The 16918-nt window shown below is 52.7% G+C and overlaps 1 protein-coding gene across 1 annotated transcript; it reads left to right on the top strand.

The window, feature by feature from the left end:
* Positions 1-5360: 5360 nt before the first annotated feature.
* Positions 5361-6397, top strand: LOC130266147 (olfactory receptor 14J1-like). The gene has a single exon (XM_056515489.1). It carries the CDS (start codon positions 5368-5370, stop codon positions 6298-6300), a length of 933 nt encoding a protein of 310 aa, XP_056371464.1. The 5' UTR covers positions 5361-5367; the 3' UTR covers positions 6301-6397.
* Positions 6398-16918: the final 10521 nt, after the last annotated feature.

The raw sequence follows: 16918 nt of genomic DNA, 5'->3' as shown, positions 1-16918 counted from the left end.
AGACACACACATGGCTACCAACTCCTGGGGTTCCAGTGTGGGTGAGACACAGACCCCAGCAGAAGGAAGGGTACAGACCATGGGCTGAGCTCCTGCTCCGTGTTTTAAGCCCCTGGGCCTCCGTGGGCCTCCCCCCAGATGGGACTTGTGATTGCTGGGGCAATCAGAGCCTGGGTCAGCACCAGCACACTGTGTGACTGATTGACAGCTCATCCCAAGGTGTCTGGGACATTGATCTCATCCAGCCTCTGACAGCGACCATGGTGACACTGCGGAACCTCATGGAACCGTGGGTCAGTTGTGACAATGCGGGTCCAGGGACACCATGGAGACACCATGGATCCTCATGGAACCAAAGAGAACATTGTGACACTCTGGTACTCATGGAATCAGGAGGACCATTGTGAAATTTGGAACCCGTATGGAACCAAGGGTCAGTGATGAGGCTGTGGGGTCTGTAGAACCAAGGAGCAGAGAACCATTGTCACAAGAACCATTGTGACACAGTGGGGCCACATGGAGCCCAGGAGCCATGGTGACACTGCCAGACCATATGGAAGCAAGAGGCCTGTGTGACACTACAGAAGCAAGGATAATATTGTGGCAAGGAGAATATTGTAACAAGGAGAATATTGTGACACTACAGGGATTCATGGAATCAAGGAGAACATTGTGAAACTGTGGGGTCTCATGGAACCATGGAGCAGGTCTGGCTGGCTGGGCCTCCTGGGGCCACCTGACATGTCTGGCTGACCTTGGCATCTTGAGGGCCACTGCTCATCTCCCCTGAAGCACTGGGGCTGTGGGCTTTCCTTCTTGCAGGACAGAACTGTCTTTCTCCTCCTAGTTCCCATGGCCAGAATTGGGATTCCTCTGCCAAATTTCCTTATATGTAAAGACTGTTCCCAGATGAAATCTGCCAGGACAGACAGATCTGGCTGCCTCGGCCACCCAGGGGCCACCTCTCATCTGCCTTTGAAGCACTGGGACTATGTACTTTCTTTCTTATGGGAAGAAACCATCCATCTCAACTAGACACCCAGGGGCAGAATGCCTCCAGAATTCCCTGTTATCCAAGGATAGCTCCTGGACAAAAGCTGCCAGGACTGAAAAGTTTGGTGGCCTTGGCTACCTGATGGCTGGCTCCCATGTGCTTGTGAAAGACTGGGACTCAGTGCTTTCTTTCCTAATGAAAAGAACTCTTCTTCTTGTCCAGGAGCCTATGGCCAAAATTGAGATTCCACCTCCAGAATGCCTTTGTCTATGGATAGCCCCCAGATGAAAGGTGCCAGGAGAGACAGGTCAGACTGGCTTGGTCTAAGGGTGGCCACTTCTCATCTTCTTCCAAAACACTTGGGATTCATGCCTTTCTTTCCTATAAGAAAAAACCATCCATCTTTACCAGGTGGCCATGGACAAAATTGGGATTCGACCTCCAAAACTCCACACATCCAAGGATTGCTCCCAAGTTAAAGCTGCCAGGACAAACGGGTCTGGCTGCCCTTGGCCTCTTGGGGCTACCCTATGACCTCTCACCTGCTTTTGAAGCACTGGGGCTCAGAGGTTTCCTTCCAATGGAAAGGAGCCGTCCTTCTTGTCAAGGTGTTTGTGGTCAAAATTGAGATTCCATTTCCAAAATTCCATATATCCAAGGATTCCTCTGTAACAAAAGCTGCTAGGACAAACAGGTCTGGATGGTTCGACCTCCCAGGAGCCAACTCTCTCCTCTTCTGCCTTTGAAACACTTGGGCTCTGTGCTTTCCTTCCTAAGGAAAAGAACCAATCTTCTTATCTATTCAGAAATGGCCAAAACTGGGATTCCACCTCCAAAATTCCCTATGTCCAAGGGTTGCTTTTACACAAAAGGACAAAGAGCTCTGGCTGGCCTTGGCCTCTGATGGCCACATTTCATTTGCCCCTGAAACACCAGTGTTCCATGCTTTCCTTCCTATGGAAAAGAACCATCCTTCTCGACTGGGTGTTCATTTCTGAAATTGGGATTCCACTTCTAAAATTCTGCATTTGAGGGTTGTCCCCAGGCAAAATCTGCCAGTACCGTCAAGTCTGGCTGGCCTTGGTCTCTGCTGACTGCCCCTGCAGCACTGGGACTTGGTTCTTTCCTTCCTATGGAGATCACTGTGACACTGTGGGGACCTCATGAATCCAAAGAGATTGTTGTGACACCACTGGACCCCATGAAACCAAGGGGCCACAGTAACACAGCAGGGCTTTGTGGAACCAAGAGACCATTATGACTTCGTGGGGCTTTTTGGAACCATGGAGACCATTAAGACCCTTCAGGGCCATGTATAACCAAGGGGGCATTATGGCACCTCAGGGTCTCATGGAAGGCAGGGACCACTTGGACATTGTGGGACCCCATGGAACTGAGGGAACATGGAACAGGTCTTCCTGATCTTGGAATGCCAAGGGCTGCCTCTTGTCAGCTCATGGAGCACACAGCCTCTGTGCTTTCCTTGCTATGGAACAGAACTGTCCCTGTTGTCAGATGCCCATTGCCAGAATTGGTATGGTCTCTAAAACATTTCCTATATGCAAGGGCACCTCCTAGAGAAAAATCCTCCAGCTCTGGCTGGCCTTGGCTTCTGGTGGTCAGCTCACATCAGCCATTGAAACAGTGGGGCTCTATTCCTTCCTTTATATTGGGAAGAACCGGCCTTCTTGTCCAGGGATCATGGCCAAAATTAGAATATGGACTCCCAAATTCCATATATCCAAGGATTGCCCCCAGACAAAAGTAGCCAGGACAAACAAGGCAGGCTGGTCTTGTGTCTCTGGTGATTTTCTTAGATTAGGAGCAGAATGTTTTCATTTAAAAACACCTTGGAGAGGGCTAAGAGATCTCCCAAGGTGGGATTATAAGGCTTTGGGAACATGACAACTATACAGGGGAAAGGGAACTCTGTGCTCAGTGGGATGGAGACTGAGGATAGCAGAGGAGAGCCCTGGGACAGATTGAAGGGTGATTAAGAGATGGTGGGTCCTTTTGACATAGTAGAGAATAGCCAGAGAAAGAAAGAATTAATGCCAAGTGCAGGTGGGGAGGCCCAGACTGAACACAAGGAGAAAGCAATTTCTGTCCCAGGACAGGGCTGTTGTGCAACACGTCCCCCAGAAAGAGTCTGGAGCAGCCCAAGGCTTTGTGTGGCCAGGCAGAGGCAGGCAGGACGCAGAGTTGTCAGCAAAGGAAGGGCCAGCGAGGTGGGGCAGCCGGGGGATGACGACAGCCTGCAGGGACAGAGGCGCAGGGCATGGACACCGTAGGACAGCCTGGGCTGCAGAGGGCACAGGGATGGGCAGCAGCTGAAAGGCCCTGCCAGAGCCAACTGCTGCAGCACTTGGGCCATGGCTGCTGGCCCTGGGCCTGAGGCCAGCAGGGGACAAGTGAGCCTTGCTGTGCTGGGGCCTCATTGCCTCCTTGTCCCTGCTCAGCAGCCTGGCAGGGGCTACCCCATGGTCCTGCCCTTGGCATTGCACTTCCCCAGAGCCCAGTGGCCCGGGAAGAGCCCTGAGCAATGAGGGAGGGACAGGATCTGCCTTGCCAGGGGCTGGGGCTCAGCCTTGGCCCTTTGCATTCCTGAAACACATCCAGGTTTGCTGAGCATCAAAGACACCTTTCCTTTGTCCTCACCTGTTATCACTGCCTGCAGTGTTCTTCTCTAACTGGAATCTGGAGATACTTTCTCAGTGGGACCCATTAAAAATTCAACAACTTAAGAAGTTTTAATTTAACTTTGAGTTATTGAGAAGTTTTTTTGAGCACTCTCTCAGGGACTGTGTCTGAGGTAAACAGCAGAAAATCCCCAAGAGGGTCATTAAAATCCTTGTGCTGTGTCTGTTCTGCTGAGCTGGGCCGGGTTCCTGGCACAGAGGCAGCTCCCAAGGTAAACCAAGAAGAGCTTCAAAAAGACATTTCTGCTGAGAAGCAGCTCCTCTCCCAGCCCAGCAGGGCTGAGGGCACTGCCTGCAGGCACTGAGGGCACAGGAGCCAGGCACAGACAGGCTGAAGGCAATCAGGACTGGGAAGACATTGAGCTGAGACTTCACTTGGGGAAACATCTCCACAGCCCTGGACATGGTGAGTCTGTGGGTGCAGGGCAATGTCCCCTGTGCTCCTGGAGGGATCTCCTGGAACCAGCACAGCCCACAGCCTGGGGGATGTGTCAGGAGGACTCTCCCAGTTTCTCTGAGGCACAGGAGGAGGAGGAGGATGTGCTGCAGAGCAGGGCTGCCCTGGGCACCGTCAGAGGGACAGGGCAGGACGGCTCCTGCTGCCAGGGATGGCTGCAGGGGCTGAAGCTGGGGCTGCAGCCAGGGCTGCTCAGGGCTGTCCTGCAGAGCAGCTCCTGCACCCTCAGGGCTCTTGGCCAGCCCAGGGCATGTGCCACCTGCCAGGGACAGCTCTCAGCCTGCCTGGCAGCTCCCCATGGACTGTGGGGAGAAGATGGAGGTGGAAGGAGCCACCCCCATCAGGGCAGATTCCTCCTGCTGTGGAGATGGTGCTGCATGGCCAGGGCTGCTCTCAGCTTTCTCCTGAAGGGAAGGAAAAGTGGCTGTCAGGTGTGTCTGTGTCACTGAGACTCCTGCACTGTCCCACTGGGCATCAGCAGATCTGCCTCAGATCTCCCTCACAAAGTGCCTCCTCATCCTCCTTTGCCTACAGACAGCAGCAGCAGCACCTTGCCTTGCAGCATCTCAGTTTGTCTGAGCTGCCCTTAAGGGGCTGCTGGCAGGGAGATGCCCCTGGGCAGTGCCTTGTGCTGGGAGGGGTGTGCAGGGCAGAGCTGAGCCCCCAGGGATGGGCTGGGCTCTGGCAGCACTGGCAGGGACAAGCCCTGGATAGAGAGAAACAGCCCACAGTGGGCACAATTCCAGGCATCTGAGAGCCACACCAATGCTGGACACCGTCCCTCTTCAGGTGCCTGGGAAAGAGGGAAGGGTTCAGAGAAACTGACTTAGAAACTGGACCTTTCATAGAGTCCTCTTTATTTTTCCAGCAAATTTTAAGTGCAGTCACCCTGAAATACAGATGGGTATAATTAGCATATGCCAACAGTGTGTGACTACACTGCGAGAGGGAGTCCTGTTTTCCCTCTGGGCTCCTCAGTGATCATGCTGAGAGCAAAGCTGAAATAGGATTTCCCTCCCTACAATGAAAGGGGCAATAAACTAACAGCAAAACCCCCAGCTTAAAAACTAAAAAAAAATTGGAAGTGACATTTCTCTAAAGATAGAGAAATAATTTTGAATAAATTTGTAGGAAAAAAGCATAGGATTGGCTCAAGGAAATCTGTCCGAGCGGGTCAATGTCTTCTTTCCACAGTCCATGATGCCCCGAGTGAAATAATGTCCAACAGCAGCTCCATCAGCCACTTCCTCCTGCTGCCATTGGCAAACACGCGGCAGCTGCAGCTCCTGCACTTCTGCCTCTTCCTGGGCATCTCCCTGGCTGCCCTCCTGGGCAACGGCCTCATCATCAGCGCCATAGCCTGCGGCCACCACCTGCACACCCCCATGTTCGTCTTCCTGCTCAACCTGGCCCTCACTGACCTGGGCTCCATCTGCACCACTGTGCCCAAAGCCATGCACAATTCCCTCTGGGACACCAGGAACATCTCCTACTCAGGATGTGCTGCCCAGCTTTTTTTCTTTCTGTTCTTCATCTCAGCAGAGTTTTATCTCCTGACCATCATGTGCTACGACCGCTACGTGTCCATCTGCAAACTCCTGCACTACGGGACCCTCCTGGGCAGCAGAGCTTGTGCCCACATGGCAGCAGCTGCCTGGGCCAGTGGCTTTCTCAATGCTCTGCTGCACACCGCCAATACATTTTCCCTGCCCCTGTGCCGGGGAAATGTCCTGGGCCAGTTTTTTTGTGAAATCCCACACATCCTCAAGCTCTCCTGCTCCAAATTCTATCTCAGGGAACTTGGGCTCCTTACTGTTACTGCCTGTTTATCACTTGGTTGTTTTATGTTCAATGTTTTCTCCTATGTGCAGATCTTCAGGGCTGTACTGAGCATCCCCTCTGAACAGGGACGGCATAAAGCCTTTTCCACCTGCCTCCCTCACCTGGCTGTGGTCTCTCTTTTCATCAGCATTGCAGCATTTGCTTACCTGAAGCCCCCCTCCATCTCGTCTCCATCCCTGGATCTGTCCCTGTCAGTTCTGTACTCGGTGATGCCTCCAGCCCTGAATCCACTCATCTACAGCCTGAGGAACCAGGAACTCAAGGCTTCAATGAGGACAATGATGATTGTATTGTTCCAGAAAAAGTAAACTACTTGACAGATTCCAAAAATCACTTGTAATAAAAGTTATATTTGATTCTTTTTCTTAATTGCATTTCGGAGGTTTTCCTTCATTTACTTTTTAAATATTGTCCACAAAGAAATGTCATTATATGTGCAAATTGTCATTTTGTTTTTCTTACCCTGCCCTGTGGCAACAGACAGTGTCAATGAGGTGCTGCAGTCTTGATGGGTTTAATGAAACTAAAGGATCTCACTTACAGCATACCTTTCTCCAGAGATGCCCTTTCTGTTCCCTTCTCTGGAGCTGCAGCAGAAATGTCTGTGTGCAGAGATGGGACAGATCAGTGCTGGCACAGCAGCTGTGCCCAGCAGCAGCACTTGGTGTTGCCAGTGCTGCTCCCGTGCCACTGCCCCACTGCCCTCCTGCCCCTCGTGTTGCTGCAGGGCCTGAGTGCTCTCGGGGCCGGGCACAGCCCTGGGGGTGGCAGTGCCGGGGCTGCAGCAGGGACAGGCCATGGGCACTGCTGGGGCAGCGCTGACGCCTCAGGCCAGGGCCTGGGGGCTCCAGGCTCCTTGGCCAGGCTCTCTCCACAACACTTGGCCAGGCCAATGCTGAGCAGAGAAAACCCCCGTGAGCAGCCCCAGCCTGGCCATGGGCAGGCTGGGGGCAAACAGCATGGCTGGTGCTCTGCAAGGGCCCTGCAAGGGGGAGACCCTGGCAAGGAGCAGCAGAGCAGGGGCTGATCCATCCCCACTGCACTGGACAGCCTAGGGCAGCGTCCAGAGCATCCTCATGCACCTGCCAACAACATCCCCCCTCTGCAGCCCTGGCCTCTCCCCCAGCTCACACAGGTGCCGCATCCTTGCAGGCACAGACACGGCAGCACTGGCTTAGGAGCCCCTGTTTGCACTGCACAGAGCAGGCGTCAGCACCCCCTTGGTGCTGCTGTGGGGAGATGGAGCTGAGTGAGCACAAATGCCATCAGCCCTGGGGCCAGCAAGGGCTGGAGGGCGGGAAGGAAACCACTCAGGTTTGTCGTGGCCTCTGCAGTCAGCCAGAAAGTTTGAGCTGTGAGTTTCCTGTCCCACTGCAGACCTTGGTGGTCAGAGACAGGGCTGCCTGGCAGCCACCCCAAACTGCCCATAGCATTTCCTTTCCTTCACCTTGGCTTTCTTTATTCTTCCCTGGTCCAGTTTTTTTCCTATTGCCCATTCCTTTCCTCACCTGTGAAAACAGCCCAACCCTGTTTGCTCTTTACTCTCTTGCCCCCTGCCCCATTGCAATTCCTGAGTTGGCACCATGGCAACATTCCTTGGGGAGCAGGATCATCCTACAAGTGCTTCAGGATCTGTCTGCAGGGTCCTGCAGTGCCTTGTGGGGCTCCCTGTTCTGGGCAGTGAGGAGGGGCTGGAGAGGCTCTGCAGGACTGACAGGATGGGCTTTGGGGCTGTGAGAAAAAGCTGAGGGTCCTGGGCTGCTGGACCTTGTGAAGAGGAGGCCCAGGGCTCATCCTGCAGCTGTTCCATGGGTGCTTTCAGAGAATCACAGAATCAGCAAGGATGGAAAAGACCTTGGAGATCATCAAGTCCAACCTGTGCGCTGAAACCACCTTGTGTCTTTGAGCCTCCTCCTCTCCAGGATAAACATCCTCAGCTCCCTCAATCATTCCTCACCAGCCTTGTTGCCCTTCCTTGGACACACTTGAGCCCCTCCATGTCCTTCCTAAACTGGAGGGCCCAGAACTGGACACAGCACTCGAGATGCTGCCCAATCAGTCCCGGGCACAGTGGAAGAATCACTGCCCTGGTCCTGCTGGCCACACCATTCCTGATCCATGCCAGGTGCCATTGGCCTTCTTGGCCACCTGGGCACACTGTTGGCTCATATCCAGTGCCCCCAGCTCCCTTTCTGCCTGGCCGCTCTACAGCCACTGTATCCCCAGTCTGTAGCACTGCAGGGGTTGTTGTGGCCAAAGTGCAGAACCCAGAACTTGGTCTTGTTAGACCTGTCCTTGTTGGATTTGCTGCAGCCTCCTGTCAGGGAGCTGTAGAGAGTGATGACGTCTCACCTGAGCCTCCTCCAGGATAAACATATCCATCTCCCTCAGCCACTCCTCTCATCACTTGTCTTCCAGATCCCTTACCAGCCTTTTTGCCCTTCTCAGGACACACTCCAGCCCTTCCATGTTCTTCCTAAATTGTGAGGCCCAGAACTGGACACAGAACTTGAGGTGCTGCCTCACCAGTGCAGAGTATAGGGGAAGAATCACTGCCCTGGTCCTTCTGGCCACACCATTCCTGATCCAAAGGAGTGCCAGGAATTGGATGTGGGGAAATAGTGGGGAGGGGGCTGGTGACAAAGTGTGATTGATTGTCAGCCATGAAGTCTCTTGATTTTCATATCTATTCAGATTGCATTACAAGGTGCTGGGGGTCAAAATCAATTGTACGTTGCTGATGTCAATCTATAAACAGAAAAGACAAGACAAAACAGTTCTCTCTGGATTGTTTTCAATATAGTATATTCATTTGGAATATGCTTCTGAAATCTGTCTAACAACAAAAGAATTGGAAACCTAAATTATTCCCAAGAACTTCTCTTGTTTGGGTGTTTTGCACAAATGTTTATGAGTTTTTGTAGCTAAATTCCTGAAGTGAACAGCTCGAGGAACTAGTGGCCTCTTGATTAGTAAAATTCATCAGCATCCTCCAAGTTGGTGAGGATCCATCCTCATCAGAGCAGGAATGAACAGAAATGGGCACAGATTTGTGGCTGCCCCAGCTCTGGGATGGGCCCTGGGCCTGCAGCAGGAGCAGCTCTGCAGGGCCCCAAGGCTAGGGCTGTTGTGCTGGCCTGGGCAGATGGGATGGCAGCAGGGGCTGCAGAGCTCTCAGGAGCTCAGGGAGAGGGGAGCAGGGCACACAGGGAGCCTCCTTTTGCCTTGGCCCAGAACCTTCCCATTGACCACCCCAAATTTATCACACCCACTGACCACACCCCACCAAATTCTCTTGTTTACCACCCCCACTGCCCACACCCACTAACCAGACCAAGTGACCATCCAACTGACTACATCCACTGACCACACCCACAGCCCACACACACTGACCACCCCCGCTGACTATACTCACTGACCGCAGCAACTGACCACACCCCCATGACCTCCAAATTGACCATACTGCCACTAGCACATCCCAAGTGACCATAACCAGTGGCCACACACAGTGACCACGCTCATATGCAAAAAAGCAATGGCAAAAGCCCAATGTCCACACCCACTGGCTACACCACCCAACCATACCCCAATGAGCATACACCCACTGACCACACCTCAATGACCATGCTCCCTAACTACATAGCAATTACCACCCTAATGACAACCCCTACTGACCACACCTCAAGGACCACCCCAATGAAAATACCCACTGTCCAAAGCCACTGCCCACATCCACTTACCAAACCCCACTGACAAACCAAATTACTCCTCTGACCAAACCAAACTGACCACGCCCAATGACCGGCCCCACTGACCACACCCACTGACATCAATCTACTGACAAATCAACTGACCACACTTCTAAGGATTACCTCCACTGATTACACAAACAATCACACCCCCTGGCCACGCAACTGACCAGCCCCACCTGGCTACCCAACTGACCACATTTACTGACCGCATCCACTGAAAATACTTTTAAACCACCTCCCCAAAGCACACCCCAATGACTGCAGACCACTGACCACACCCCCAAACGACACCCCAATGACCTCTCAACTTACCACACCCACTGACCACACCAAGTTACCCACCCAATGCTCACTCTGCACTGCCACACCCACTGACCATACACTCATTTTGCACACCCCACTGATCACACCAACTGATCGCACCCACTGACCACACCCTTTGCCAAGACACCAATGCCCACATCCCACTGGCCACACCCACTGAACATGTACTGACTGACCACAGGCCACTGATCACCCCCAGTAGCTACACCAACTGGCCATTTCCCACTGATTCCAACCACTGACGACACCCCATTGAAAACCCAGCTGACCATATCCACTGTCCACAAACACTGACCACTTCTCACTACCTAGCTGACCACATTCACTGACCACACCCACTCACCATAGCCAGTGACCACACCCACTGACCACACCCCAAGGACAACCCAACTCACCACACTCACTGACCACACTCATTGCCCACAACCAGTGACCACGCCCCACTGACCGCACCCTGTGCACAGCAATGCTCAGGAGGGGAGGGGGGGCTGCAGTACCTGGTTCTGTCCACAAGGGGACAGCACTGCTCTGGGAGGGAGGAGCACTACCATGCTGTGTCTACAAAGGGGCAGTACTGCTCAGAGTGGGAGGGTAGTAGTGTCGAGTTTTTTCCACAAATAGGCAGGACTCCTCAGTAAGGGAGGGGTCTGCAGTAGCACCTTGTGTCCACAAGGGGGCAGCACTACTAGGCAGAGGGTAGCGGGACTGCAATACCATGTGGTCTCCACAAGGGGAGAGGACTCATCAGAGGGAGGGGCTGCAGTACCAGCTTGTGTTCACAAGGGGCAGCACTACTCGAAAATGGGGTGCTGCAGTACCCAGCTGTGTCCACAAGAGGGGGAGCACTGTTCGAGGGGTGGGCCTGCAGAATCTGGCTGTGTCCACAAGGGGGTAGCATCGTTCGGAGTGGGGGGCGGCTGCAGTACCAGGTTGTGTCCACAAAGGGGAAGCACTGCTCAGAAGGAGAGGGCTCCACTACCATGTTGTGTACACACAAAGCAGCACTGCGTGAAGTGGGGCTGCAGTACCGGGCTGTGCCCACAAGGGGGAAGCATTGCTCATGAAGGCGAGGGGGGGAGGGGGGGACCTGCAGTTGCAGTCTGTGTCCACAAAGGGGGCAGGACTTCTGGGGGAAGGGGGGTGGGGGCTGTAATACGGGGTTGTGTCCACAAGGGGACAGCACTGCTCATGGGAGAAGGCTGCAGTACAATCCTGTGCCTACAAGGAGACAGAAGTGTTCAGAAGGAGGGAACACCAGGATCATGTAGTGTCCAAAGGGGGCAGAACTGGTGGTGGAGGGGGGCTGCAGTACTGCACTGTGTGCACAATGGGACAGCACTGCTTGTAGAGGGAGGGGCTGCAGTACCGAGTTCTGTCCACAAGGGTGCAGGACTGCTCGGAGGGGTAGGGGCTGTGGTACCAGGTTGTGTCCACGGGGGCACAACACTACTTGGGGGTTATGGGCTGCAGTACCATGTTGTGATCACAAGGAGTCAGCACTGCACAGAAGGGGGAGGCCTGCAGTACTTAGCTGTTCCCAGGAGGGGGCAGCACTCCTCAGAAGTAAGCAGCTGCAGTACCCGGCTGTGTCCACAAGATGGCAGCACTGCTAGGGAGGCGGGGGAGAGGTTGCAGCATTATGGTGTGTCCACAACAGGACAGCACTGCTCAAAGTGGGGGGGCCGCAGTACTGGATTGTAACCACAAGGGGGCAGCACTGCTTAGGAAGGGTGGGGTTCCAGTACCATGCTGTGTCCCCAGGAGGACAGCACTGCTTGCGGAGGGGCACTACAGTACCCTGTTGTGTCCACAATGGGGCAGCACTACAAAGAATGCAGGGCCTGCACCACTGGGTTGTGTCCACCAATGCACAGCTCTGCTCAGGGAGGGCGGGGTCTGCAGTACCGTGCTGTGTTGATAAAGAGGAAGCACTGCTCAGTAGGGAGCGGGTACAACACTGGGCTGTGTCCCAAAGGGGGCAACACTGCTCAGAAGGAGGGGGATGCAGTACCATGCTGTGTCGACAAAGGGGGCAGCTCTTCTCAGGGGTTTGGGGCTGCAGTACAAGGCTGTACACACAAGGGGACAGCACTGCTCTAGGGGAGTGAGGGCTGCAGTACCAGGCTGTGCCCACAAGGGGACAGCACTGCTCTAGGGGAGTAGGGGCTGCAGTACCAGGTTGTGTCCACAAAAAAGCAGCATTGCTCAGAGGGGGGGCCTGCAATACCGGTCTGTGTCCACAAGGCAGCAGCACAGCTTGTGAAAGGGTGGGGGTTGCAGTGCTGAGTTTTGTTCGCAAGGGGGCAGGACTGCTTGGCAAAGGGTGGGGGCTACAGTACAGGGTAGTGTCCTCAAGTGGGCAGTACTACTCAGGAGGGGTGTGGTCTGCAGTAGCATGCTGTGTCCAGAATGGGACAGCACTGCTCAGAGAGGGGGGGCTGCAGTACCGCGTTGTGTCCAAATGAGGGCAGCACTACACAAAAGGGGAGGGCTGCATGACCCTGCTGTGCCCACAAGGGAGCAGCACTTTTTGAGGGGGGGGGGGGGGGGGGGGCTGAAGTACAGGGCGGTGTCCACAAGGGGGCAGCAAAGATCTGAGACAAGGTGGTTGCAGTACAGGGTTCTGTCCACAAGAGGCAGCACTACTCAAGGGTAGGGCTACGGAACTGGGTTGTGTCCACAAAGGGACAGCTATGCTCAGAGGTGGTGGCTGCAGTACCAGGTTGTAGCCACGTGGGGGCAGCACTGCTCAAAGTAGGGGTGGCTGCAGTGATATCCTGTGTCCATGAGGGGACAGCACTGCTCTCACTGGGTGGCTGCAGTAATGTGTTGGCTCCACAAGGGGGCAGCAGTTCTCAGGGTGGGGCCTGAAGTACCGGGTTGTGCTCACAATGGGGCAGCTCTGCTTGGGGGAGTTGAGGGCTGCACTTCCAGGTTGTGTCCCAAAGAGGACAGCACTCCTCGTGGGATGGGGGTTGCAGTACCAGCTTGTGTCAACAAAAGGGCAGCAGTAATCGGAAGGAGGGGCTGCAGTACCCAAGTGTGTCACTAGGGAGCACCAATGCTCAGGGAGGGTGGGGGCTGCAGTACTGGGCTGTGTCTACAAAGGGGCAGCATTGCTTGGTGCGGAGGCCTGCAATACTGGGTTGTGTGCAGAAGGGGACAGCACTGCTTAGGGAGGAGGGGGGATGCAGTATGTGATTGTATTCATAAGGGGCAGAGCTGTTAAGGTGGGGGGGGGCTTCAGGCTGCAGTACCTAGCTGTGTCCACAAGGGGGTAGAACTGCCTGGGGAGGGGGCTGCAGTACCGGGCTATGTCCACAAGGAGGCAGCACTGATCAAAAAATGGGTGGCTGCAGTATTAGGCTGTGTCCACAAGGAGGCAGCACTACTCAGATAAGAGGGGGCTGCAGTACCATGCTGTGTCCACAAGGGAGCAGCACTCCTCAAGGGATGGGTCTGTAGTACTGGCGTAGAGTCTATAAGGGGGCAGCACTGTTAATGGAGGGGGGGAGCTGCAGTGCCAAGATTTTTTCCACAAGGGGGCAGAACTGCTCCGGGGTGGTGCGGTCTGCAGTACCATGCTGTGTCCACAACTCGAGAGCACTGCTCTGACAGGGTGTCTGCACTACCAGGTTGTGGGTTGTGTCCACGAGGGGGCAGCAGCACTCAGAAGGGAGGGGGGGGTGCAGTACCATGCTGTGTCCACAAAAAAAACAGCACTGCTGCGGGGAGGGGGGCTGCAATACTGAGCTGGGTCCACAATAGGGCAACACTGCTCAGAAGAGGGGAGGTTACAGTACTGGGTTGTGTCAAAAAGAGGGCAGCACTGCTCAGGAAGGCAGGGGGTTGCAGTACCATTTTGTGTCCACAAGGCGGCAGCACTGCTCAGGGGCTGCAATACTATGGTGTGTCTACAAGGGGGCAGCATTGCTTGGGGAGAGGGCCGCAATATTTGGTTTTGTCCAAAAGGAGGCTGGACTGCTGGGAGTGGGGGGGACTGTAGTACCATGCTGTGCCTACAAGGGGGCAGCACGGTTTGGGAGGGGTGGGAGTTGAAGTACCAAGTTTTGTTCACAAGGGGGCAGAACTGCTGGGGATGGGGGGAGGGAAAGGGACTTCAGTACCATCCATGCTGTATCCACAAGGGGGCAGCACTCCTCAAGGGGTGGTTCTGCAGTACCGTGTTGAGTCCACAAGTGGGCGGCAGTGCTCAGCGGTGGGGGGCGGGGGGGAGGGGTGTGAGAGACCAGAGTATTCCTCTGGCTTCCCTGTGAGGTCTAAGTCACCCCTGGCGGGGTCCCCAAAGACCCTGGAATGAGACCCAGGTGTCTTAGGGGCTGGACTTAGCTGCTTGGAACAATTTGCCAACGTTGAGAGAAGAAATGCAAGCTGCAAAAATAAATAGAGTGCAAATTAGACTGTTAGAATGTAGAATAAGTAGATTTCTAGAATGTTTATATTAAGGGGCTCGTGGCCAACATGGAGAATTTGGGACGTGGATACTTTTTCCTCCTTCTTCTCCGTGTCATCCATGCTGGGTGACATGCTGGCACTTTTAGATTGGATGTGAACAAAGCTGGACCGTATTATAATACTGAAGTGTATTGGGAGTAATTTATAAATACCTAGTACGTAATTTAGAGTATAAAAGAAAAGTCCTGCCTCTATCAGGCAGATTCTGCCTTGGACGTCTGCCCAGTCTGGATTGTGTTGTTTAACCAAAAACTTGAATCGCTTGGCAGTACCAATCAGATCACTCTGGTAGTTTTTAGTAACTTTCTCCCATGCCTCTAAATCGTTTGTAGGAAAGGGTACTTTAACTAACATCCTTGCTCCCTCTGGTCCCACTGCCTCACATAGCGGTGCTTGTATTATCTCTTTTGTTCAACTTCTAGTTCAGGTTACTGTGGGACTGCTTTGGAGAGGTGGGCTGTGGGGAGAAGACAGTTCGACATCACTGTCACTACTGCATGGATATGGTGCTCTGGCAGGTGAGGGAATAGGCTGCTCAGTCTCTTTCTTTTCTAAGGAAACTGAAGCAGGGCTTAAGTGTGGTGATTCCCTTGAACCTGTTCCCTCTGTTTGTCTACCCTGCCTTTTAGGGGGTGGCCTGAGCAAATCTGTTAACTCCTGTTCTTGTTTTCCTGCATGATAAACTTTATCAGGCACCTTTGATTTATGGAGCAGGCATCACAGCAATGCTTAGGTTTCCCTTTCTTTGCCAGGCCGTCCTTCTCCAAAGCTTGTACAAAGGGGTCAGAGGGAGGCCTAATCCCACAACTTCTCTGCCATTCAGGATGATTTTGGACAGAGAAAAACATACCAGCATATGTCATCTCCTCCCATTTTTCTTCTCTTATTAAAGATAACATCAGCTGCAATAAGGTTTCATAAGCCAAACTCCCCGAGGGCGGCCATCAGGTGCCTTCTCCCAATTTATAAAGTGGCCACCATTTTATACAATACTTCACATGGTTTCAATTCCTCCATTCCCCACAAGTTCTCTCCAATATGCCAGAATAAAGACTAGGGGACTGACTTTAGAAATCTCCTTGCTCTGGCTGGTGCCCATTGTTCTTTCTGCTTTTTGTTTGATTTTTTTTTTTTTTTCTCAAGTTCCTTTATTTTATACCAGCTCTTATCCTTGACCTAGTAGTCTCAGGGAACGAAAATACTGAGGACATGATGTCCTGATTATTTCTGCTCTCTCCTCTAAGTTATTCGAAATCCCCCTTCTCCAAAAACTCAAACAGCTGGCTGCTTCCTTCTCCTATTTGACCAGGCAGAAATTCCACAAATACACCATTGTGTCTCAAATACTAAAAGTTAAACTACGAGGGGAGACTTATAATTCATTTTACCAAGCTGGCACCATTCCCAGTCTTTTTCAAAAATATCCAAATTCTCCAGCTTTGAACCTTTTACACAGACTAGACTCACTATCTCAAACTGATTGTGTGCTACTTTCCAATTATAGCATCTCAGGAGCTCCAGGGCACACCCTGGGCACATAGGTCTCCTTCTATAAGATATACAATACCATCTCTTGTTGTACCCTCTGCAGTGGAGAAGGACCCAAATTGGATGCCACTCTGGTTCCCAATGAAAAATCATCAACCCACACAAAAAGTAAGGAGTTACCCCTATTAGTCTCCACCTTTGTGGATTTCTGAGATTATTCTCAGTTGGGGGTAGTTCCCAGTCAAAAACCAAATAATTACTTGTTTGACTCTAATACAATCCTCCTCAAAACACCCTCTCTCTCCTCCCTTTCCCCCATCTGACAATAGTCCTGTCTCCTCCTTCAGCTAAAAATTCACCTGGCTGGAGCCCAAACTGTCTAGAGAGCCCTTCCCTGGATGGTTGGGCACTTGTGTCTTGCACTCGAGCTTTGCTGGCCACTTTTAACAATTTATTAAGAACAAACAAATGGCCTGTGTAATACAGAAATTCCCAATTCACTGCAATTATAATTTTTAGCACAAGATGGTAGTGTTGTATCACAAATGAACTAAGCGGCTATTACCTTCTTGCAACTACAACTTGTGACACAAGATGGTAGTGTTGCCTCAAAAATACATGATAGCCATCATAATTGTAGAAAAATCTCATCTAGCACTCTTCACAGACACACACACATCCAAACACAACCATAACAACAGCTCGCCAAAACAGCAGCAATAAACAAGGATTTGCCCAAGCCCACCCCCAGAACTAGCCCCCTTGTGCCCTCTACAGCACAGCAGAATTCCTTCACTGGCAACTTAAACAGTTCTTAAACAGTTCTTTCTGCTTGCACACAATACCTTTCAGCCCTCATCATAGGACATTGTCTATGTCTTCCCAA

This window comes from Oenanthe melanoleuca, unplaced genomic scaffold, assembly GCF_029582105.1.
Source record: "Oenanthe melanoleuca isolate GR-GAL-2019-014 unplaced genomic scaffold, OMel1.0 S001, whole genome shotgun sequence".
Classification (NCBI taxonomy): Eukaryota; Metazoa; Chordata; class Aves; order Passeriformes; family Muscicapidae; genus Oenanthe; species Oenanthe melanoleuca.
The sequence above is the reverse complement of the archived record's forward strand: the minus strand, read 5'-3'. Positions and strand labels throughout refer to the sequence as shown.